The 8,360-nt window shown below is 38.3% G+C and overlaps 2 protein-coding genes across 2 annotated transcripts in view; one reads left to right on the plus strand and one right to left on the minus strand.

The window, feature by feature from the left end:
* The window catches only part of si:ch1073-15f12.3 (laminin subunit beta-3), a gene marked incomplete at its 5' end in the record, with an annotated part of 7,972 nt that extends 6,140 nt beyond the window's left edge, over positions 1–1,832 (plus strand). The window contains 2 exon segments of the mRNA XM_035661258.1: positions 277–439; positions 671–1,832. Of these exon segments, the coding sequence (XP_035517151.1) occupies positions 277–439; positions 671–810 (303 nt within the window).
* Positions 1,833–2,905: 1,073 nt separating this feature from the next.
* LOC118328411 (calcium/calmodulin-dependent protein kinase type 1D-like) overlaps positions 2,906–8,360 on the minus strand; it is a 7,433-nt gene continuing 1,978 nt past the window's right edge. The window contains exons 4-10 of the mRNA XM_035662152.1: positions 8,032–8,155; positions 7,518–7,593; positions 7,069–7,181; positions 5,049–5,127; positions 4,874–4,961; positions 3,951–4,291; positions 2,906–2,969 (exon numbers count right to left, since the gene is read on the minus strand). Of these exons, the coding sequence (XP_035518045.1) occupies positions 2,906–2,969; positions 3,951–4,291; positions 4,874–4,961; positions 5,049–5,127; positions 7,069–7,181; positions 7,518–7,593; positions 8,032–8,155 (885 nt within the window). The remainder of the gene's footprint in view (positions 2,970–3,950; positions 4,292–4,873; positions 4,962–5,048; positions 5,128–7,068; positions 7,182–7,517; positions 7,594–8,031; positions 8,156–8,360) is intronic.

An 8,360-nucleotide genomic window follows, 5' to 3' on the forward strand; every position in this document is an offset into this window, starting at 1 on the left:
ATAACAGAAATGTACCAGGCTGTAAACATGTTTATTTCTGCTGTAAAGTTGGACATTTTAATATGGGGCCTTATGGAGATTGACTCACTGCTGGAGCCAGCCTCAAGTGGCCAGTAGAGGAACTGCAGGTTTTATTACTTCCATGGTGCTTAATTTGCAGCCATAGTGGTTGCAGCTGGGTTGAACCCTATTGAAGTTGCTTGATAAAGGTGGAGAGTTAAAATTTGAATGAATGAGTTTTTCACAAATATGTGTGTGTGTGTCTGTGTGTTTTAGGACCTGTTGGCGTTGGTGGAGCAATTGGATCGTCTCAAAGATAAGGCTGCAGCCAGTGGATCAGGTGGAGACGCGGGGCTGCTGGGGGATCGACTGGCGAAGCTGCAGAAGGATGCTGGAGTTCTAGTCAACACCACTGAAAGCATGATGGAGGCTCTGGAAGGTAACCACACCACCAACCCACATCTGTCTTTAAAAAACATCACTCTCAAATTCAAAAGGAAGTCCTCAGGTCCTTTGAGGTCCTACAAACATCCATTTGTAGAATATCCATGAACTGACATAGGTCATTATATCTCCTAATTTCTCTGTTATCAGTTTGAGTTCTGGTCCTGTGACAGGATATTATGGAATTTGCAGTGTTTTATATTCCTGTACATTGGTCTTTTTCCAGGTAAGGGAGATTCTCTCAGGAGACTGCAGGACGAAATTCTCCAGAAGTCAACAAAGCTTGAAGGACTTGATGCTAAGGTTAAAGACCTTTTGGAAAAACTTCGAACAAAAGCCCACGACCTCAGCATCTGCCAGGGCTGAAAGTCTCCAAGTTGCCCGTCGGAGCCAGATCTGCAGCTGCTGTCACTACAACACTTTATACCAGCTTAACATGCCATTCACATCTTTGCTGTCTTCACTCTACGACAGGAGGATTCCTCCCTGACTTTGGAACACCATTACAACTCTTCTCTATAACATTACACCTCTTCTCTGGCAGTGGTCAAAGAACTGTGGGAAATGTAGGAAATCATTTCTGGGGTTGATTAAGATAATGTTGACTACTCTTCATCATATAATAACTCCTTGAATATGTTCTGCATTAAAGGTTGTATATATGAAGTTCACTTGTCCCTAGATGTCGCACTAGAGCACCAGCATCTCTGAGCAAAACAATGGGCACTACTGCTGACCAGACTCCACTAACAAAACATTCATTTTACCTCGCAGATAATCAGAAAACACACGTCACGCAAAACCATCTTTGTTAGTCTTTCCAGTCTTTTTCACCAAGCTCATCCTTAGGGACAAATGCGCCTGTCAAATTAAGTCCACTAACAGTTGTTGTTGCCACTGACAGCATAGCACTCCATAGACAAAAACTGTAATTTTACCTCACATATTATCGGCTATGGAAACAAACCACAGAGAGGCTGCAATAGCAACACAGGAAGAGGGAGTGTGTCACCATTCTCTGTTCAGGACACCATGCCTCCACTATATAGCAAATTAAAACTCATATATATAACCTTTAAAGAGTAGTGATAAGTCACAATCTCAATGTAGCGACAGAAATGAGGGTGGTCCTTTAATGATGGTACATTATATAGGTAGAAAAACACTGTGATATCGTGAGTTTGTCAATATCATTTAACATTTCTCACAGCCCTGCACAGAGCTAACAGAAACAATTGTGTCAGTAGCAATACACTCCATTGTGAACACTCCATTATTGTACTTGGAACTGGAGAGATGGTGAATGTAACATTATTTATTTGTCTGTTTTGTATCTTTTGTTTGTGCAGAATCCTTAGTATTTAAATAAAAGCCTATTAATACTTTGATCTCTGTCTTAAGGCCAACCAGGTGTAGCAGTTATTCAGCAGCTGTTCATTCAACACAAGAAGCAGAAAGTCTAGTTACTACATATTTATTGAGAAAATAATACAAAAAGAAAAAACATGTTTGTCACTACATTTGTGAATTCAGAAATGACATCAGTAGTGTTGACAGCATCTTTATATCAGCTTGTGGCACTTAATGAGTTCAGTTGTTTAACAAGAGAGCAGCTTATGTACATGTCAAAGAAAACACAGCAAACACTGGGCTGCCGTGTGACCATGACTCCACCTCAGCCTAAAGTTTAATCTCATAAATACAATTTTCTCCATCATCCTTGTGTGAGCTGGAAGTCAGATTTATAATCCCTCAATGCAATCCATCATAAATATAAATATATAATAATGTCCCAAAATCTGCCTGCAAGGTGAAAACTGTCCAAACACACACAAACACAGGTAAATTCCCGGATTTTGTAAGTGTCCAACTGTTAATGTAAATCAAGTATCTTGATATGCAGAGCAAACAAATGACTTGACTCTGAAGTATCAGAGCCTAAAATAGCTCAGTTTTATAAAAACGTATAAGCCGTTAGAAATTAAAGTTCAGCCATTTCAGTCTAAAAAACCTCAGCTTTCACATTGCAAGTGTCAGCTAAACTATTCAAAATAAATACATTTTCAAGTGATGATATTTAGACAGTAATATACAATAGATAATAATAGTTTGGAGGAAATGCATGTCATCAACGTTACAGTTTTGTATGAATTCTAAATTAGGAATTCCTGCTTCTGTCTGTTTAATGTGGCGTTCGCTGCATATAGACAGTCATTCCATGTTTACTAGTTTCTTTCAGTGTAGTCATTGCATGACTCTGTCGATGGAACACATTTTCCGCAGCAGAGAACCACAACAGGCATGAAAAAGCTGAGCAGCAGACGTATCAATGCCTTCAACTGAAAAAATACGAGTTTTGAAAATGAGTTATCAATTTGAATCAGTAATTGTAAAGCCAAGATCTAAATTCCAGAGAGAGACTCTTTACCTGCATGATATTTATCTTGGGTTAGCCAGCCATTCACATGACAGAACACACACCGGACTGAAGTGGCTGCTCCTCCCTCTGAGCCACAGCATCCATACTGCAACACATCACACAACCAGGATTCATTTTAATAACACATATATATAAATAATAAAGACTGAGAGAAGGATCAGAAATAATACAAGATAGTTGATTGTTGAGTCTCCTTCACAGTGTCCCAAAGCGTCTGTATTTGACGACCTGGGAATGAGACTCAACGATCAACTATCTTTCTCGGCTCTGATTGGTTGTTTTCGTCAGGCCCAGTTGACTTTTGCAAATGCCATTAGGAGCACTAGGAGGGGCCAGAGGAACCTGAGGAAAATTATTTTTATAAAATGACCTACTGCAGCTTTAATAAGTTATGGACAGCTTTTTCAATACTTTTACTTTTCAACTTAATTTCTTGCTCTATGCTGTTTCCATCCTTGGAAAGTATTATTCCTTTATCAATATATTCACCCAGACAAATGCCCTGAAAAACAACTAGCTTCACCAAACCTCAAAACATAAAAAGACTTATAAAGCATTTGAACAATATTGTTTGTCAATACAGTTCTCATAAAAATTATTCAACTTCTATGACAATGTTACAAATCATACTGGAGATATATTATTCAAAGCTGTTAATAAACAATAGTCTTGGACTATTTCTAAAAATGCACTTGCTTGATGAATTACCACCAAAAGGTGATGTTCGGAAATATTTGTAAATTTGTTGATTATTCATAACATAGACTATATGTCACTGTTAAAAAGCATACCTCTACCGTATAATCACTTGTGGAGTACCTCAAGGCTCCTTTCTTGAACCACAGCTCTTTTTAATTTACATACATGGCATAATTATTAAGTAAGTAATATTAAGTAAACAATGATCTGGGAGAATAGGTAGCATGGCTTCAAATTAAGTTTCACAAAAATCCAATTAGATTTTTTTACTTATGTAGGACAACATTTTTGCCATTGATTGAACTTTATTATTAGAATAGCAAAGACATCTCCTTTTAGATTTGAATGACTGGGTAGCAGCTCTTACCTCTTGGATGGCCTGTAAGGAGCGTCGATCTCTGAATGAAAGTTATTGACTTCTCCTGTCTCATTGATGGCGAGCGCATTGCCAGGCTCACTGTGACTGGCTCTCAGTGGCGGAAAAACACCTTTATTACTGCAGGAAAGATGACTGGCAGCATGGATGTGATTCCCGTTTGGGTCGAGGACATTAGCCTTATCATAGCAGGGTTCCAGGGTCTCCAGGTCATTCTGGGAGGAGGAATTTACTAAAATGTGGGGCATAGAAAGGGGAGAGGGGGCGGACTCACACTGGGACAACTGCAGTTTCTTCATGTGGTGGATTACTGTGGCTGCGTTGAAGGCTTGCTGTTGGAAATGCACACACAAAGAAACAAAGTTATGCTGGTGCTGTCTATGTATAACATGACACGTGTCTTGAATTACTAAGGATACAGCCTATGTGATGCTCAGGTTAATACAGGGTTTCTGTGGGTTTCAACAAGTTTGAGGTTTTAAGGCCTTTTAAAAACGATTATGAATGCAATTTAAGACTTATTGGCCAGGCTGGAAAAAAATGTAAAAAGTATATGAAGGCCTTATGCATTATCAATAAAATGTTTTCCCATTTAAAAGACAGACTTTGCAATTATACACGTAACTTCATTATTCCAATCCAAAGACTAAAAATCCTAAAGGTCCAGTATATTAGTGGCATCTAGTGTAGTTCCAGATCGCACCTTCATTGCTGGACTGCAATAATCCACTGTTCACATGCTCAGTGTGTTCCTAATATCCATAATTTGCTAAAATATTGCTACATACATTGCTACGTTGTTGTTTGTATTTGTTGATTGCTACAGTATGCTTACAGTATTTTGGCTGCCTATAACTAACAGAACAAATGCAGTTGCAATATTAAGTAGTCCATGAGCCAACAGTGTCACTTACCTTCCATTTGGATTTGGCAAAGTTTCTCTCCATCTGTTCACTGACTGACTGATAAATGTTCAGGTCTTTAGCGGTGTTTCCAGCAATCCTGCAAACGAGCCAATGACATTAATTCATCTGGAAAACAAAAAAGCATTGTGTTTGTGCATGTGTGTGTGAAAGAGAAAGGACTAACCAGGGGTGTCTGAGTGCCTGTTCTGTAAGGAAGCGTTTTGTGGGGTTTTTCTCCATCATATTCCTGATGAAGTCTTTGGCTGTTAAGACATGGCAGGGAGAAAATTCAGTACTGACAGTGACATTATGTATATTTCCATTACACAAATGTTATTCTAAAAGCTACTGTTTTTATGTGATTTAAATTTTCAGGCGATAAGATTAATAAACCACAGAGCACCTGGGATTCTTCCATAACTCAACTTCTAACTTTAAACTTAATCCTAAAGGTGTTTGCAGCCAGGCAAACAAAGCAAAACACAAATATTTTCCAAAAACCAGTCATAAAAATGGAATCAATTAATACGTTTATAAATTGCAGAGGTGGGAGCAATTCATTGTTTTGCATGTCATGCAAGTAAGTGAGTCCTAAACAAGTCATAATGCACTCTTCACCAAATGTAATGTCATTTTAACAACAGAATGAACAAATCAAAATGATCTTAGGTATAATTTTTCCAGCTGGTGCTCAGTAATGTAACGTTAGCTCATCATGGTTCTTGTGGACTTGATTGGATGCTGTCGGATTGGTTCAAACTAAGGGGATCTGGGGAATTAAGTGTCGACTTGCTGGGAATTAATAGCATTAACGTTAGTTCACTCAGGAAATGAATTGTAACGCATTAGAAATAGCATACTTTGGGCTTGGGGGAAGGTATCAAATATTTTCAAGTCAAAAGGCTGAGTCACTGATGTTAAAGTCAAGTTGCAAGACTTTTACCCCTACCGACAAAACAAAGCTATGACATTAAATGCAAAGTAAAGTGCTGCGCAGAATGAAGCCCATTTATAGAAAAGCTCATGCTTGTGTGTTGGATAACAGCTGGTATAAATGAGACACTGCATAATGTTAAACAGTGTCTTATGCTTGACCATTATGTGGTTGATAAGACTTTCTCTAGTCAATAATACATTTTCTTCCGTTTCACGTTTTTACAAAAGTCACAATACAATGCTCAGATTGATCATCATATTAAGATCACACCCCTCATGGATACACAATTTACTTCTACTTAAACATTTTATTTGTGTTCTAGTCCCCGGTTCTTAGCACTGTCCCAGTGTTTCTGGCCATTTTTGCAATTCCATTCAAGTTTTAGTCATTTTTTTATTCTGCCTGTCCTTCACAGAAATAATGAAAAATATTTTTTAGGTTAGGAGGGTATTTGACATGTCTCTTAATACAAAATAATGTAATCCCCCAAACAGGCGAGAATTGCCCCTATCCATTTGGTATCTAGACTGGCCATACATGACCTAATCCAAACAGGTCAAACCACTATAGCTGTCCTCAGCAGATGCTGTCACAAGGTATGCTGGTCTATATTAGGTTAAGCTCCAAGGATATATGAACAAATCCTGATCTATACTTAGCTAACACTGAGGTTAACCATTTCAAGGTTTCAAGGTAAGTCACTTTGTAAGAATATTGCAGGTCCTGATGCAAGTTGACCTTATCCTGTACAATAACATGACACTTCCTGCTTTCAACACTCCCTTTCAAACATTGTTCAATTCAAGCCAAGTCTTAAAGGTCTGATATGTAGAATTCTGAAACATTTTATGTATTATTTTTATGTATTAATCACTATTTACTGCCAATTTTGTGAACGGGTTGTAATGTAACTTAAATTAGACCTCCCCTGGCTTTTTCAGTTGCCTGTAACTGATTTTTATGTAAAGGTTTCGGGATGTCACATTTATGCGCGCTCCCAAGTGCCTTCTCTCTCTGCTTCCCTACAGCGTCAACAGTGTGCAACACTAGCTAACACTAGCTTACATATGGAGTCCGCTAATGTCTACAAACAAACGACACCCACCACAACACAGAGTCAAAACTCAAAGCTAACATTACTGCAAAGCTTGTGAAATATATTGAGATATTAGACACAGTCATTTGGATCAATGTATAAAAATGGAAGTACAAAAGAGAAAGTGCAGGGGTTTTATGAAGAGTGAGATGTTCCCTTCTGTTTTCATACCTGACTCAGAGATGTCGTCCCAGAAGGGTGAATGAAAAGAGTACTCAGCTCTCATGATCTTTGAAAACAGACGAGTCTCGTTGTCTTCAAAGAACGGAGGGTAGCCGCAGAGCCTGCAACACAGAGACAACCGCACTCAGCTGATCCCTTTATATCCACTGTTTTTAAATCCTTTACTTTACATCTACATTTTGGTTCCATTTTGGATAACTGCAGCTGCTATGGTGCAGTGTCCACTCTGGTTTCACAGAGTTTCTAGTATTCACAAATGATCCAGGTATGCAGGAAATGTTTCTTTAGGTTATAATTGAAAGTAAACGTTCAAATGTAAGCTTATAGTGAGGAAAATATCTCCAGAACTAATATATCCTCTCAGTGTTCTAGTCTGTAATGACTATTCATGAACAGTCATATACAATGCTGTGTTACTGTCAGAGAACAGAACTCACAGGATGTAAGTGATGACTCCAATGGACCAGCAGTCCACTGCTTTGCTGTAGGGTTTCTGGGCCAGAACCTCAGGGGCTGCAGAATGATACACAACAATGGCTATTATGCAGGTAACATTACAAGAAGAAGCACTTCAAAACGGATTACTTTTACCATAGATGTCCTCTAGTATCATTGTTGTTGGGATTTAAAATGTTTACATAAACCTGTTTATGACTGCCACCTGCTAATACATATTTATTGTAGTAGCATACTACTATACTACAACTACTAGATTAATTAGTCTTGCATATTTTGATCTGTATTATCACACTGTATAAGGTAACTTAAATGATTCCTCTTAACTTTCACGATTCATTTTCACCATAGATACACCTTTTAAACAGTGGATTATAAATTTACTCTTGAATTATATTGAGATATCATTTTTCATTATTTAAATGTACAATTTTATATCAGGTATAGATAACAAGGGGACAGCAGAAATGTGTATGGCCCTCCCCAAAAACTCACCAACATATCCTGGTGTACCACAGGCTGTGGACATGACACCGTGCTCCAACGTCTTAGACAGACCAAAGTCACTGACCATGATCTTAGCATTCTCATCTGTGCTGTAGTAAAGCAGGTTCTCAGGCTGCTCAGAGACAGAAAGAGAAAGAGAAGGAGAGAGCATAAGAAATAGGCAAAGAGAAAGTGTGTGTGTGTTGTCTGTGTCCATGTGACTTAGGCTTCCTTTTGGGAAACATTTTAGACTAAAGACCAGTTAATTGGTGATGGTTTGTCCAAGTGATTTGTGTTGATGTGAGTCTATGTAATGTCCCCAAAAGTGGCATAAGTAA

Source organism: Morone saxatilis, unplaced genomic scaffold (genome assembly GCF_004916995.1).
Source record: "Morone saxatilis isolate NCDOM2014 unplaced genomic scaffold, NCSU_SB_2.0 Contig18, whole genome shotgun sequence".
Lineage (NCBI taxonomy): Eukaryota > Metazoa > Chordata > Actinopteri > Moronidae > Morone > Morone saxatilis.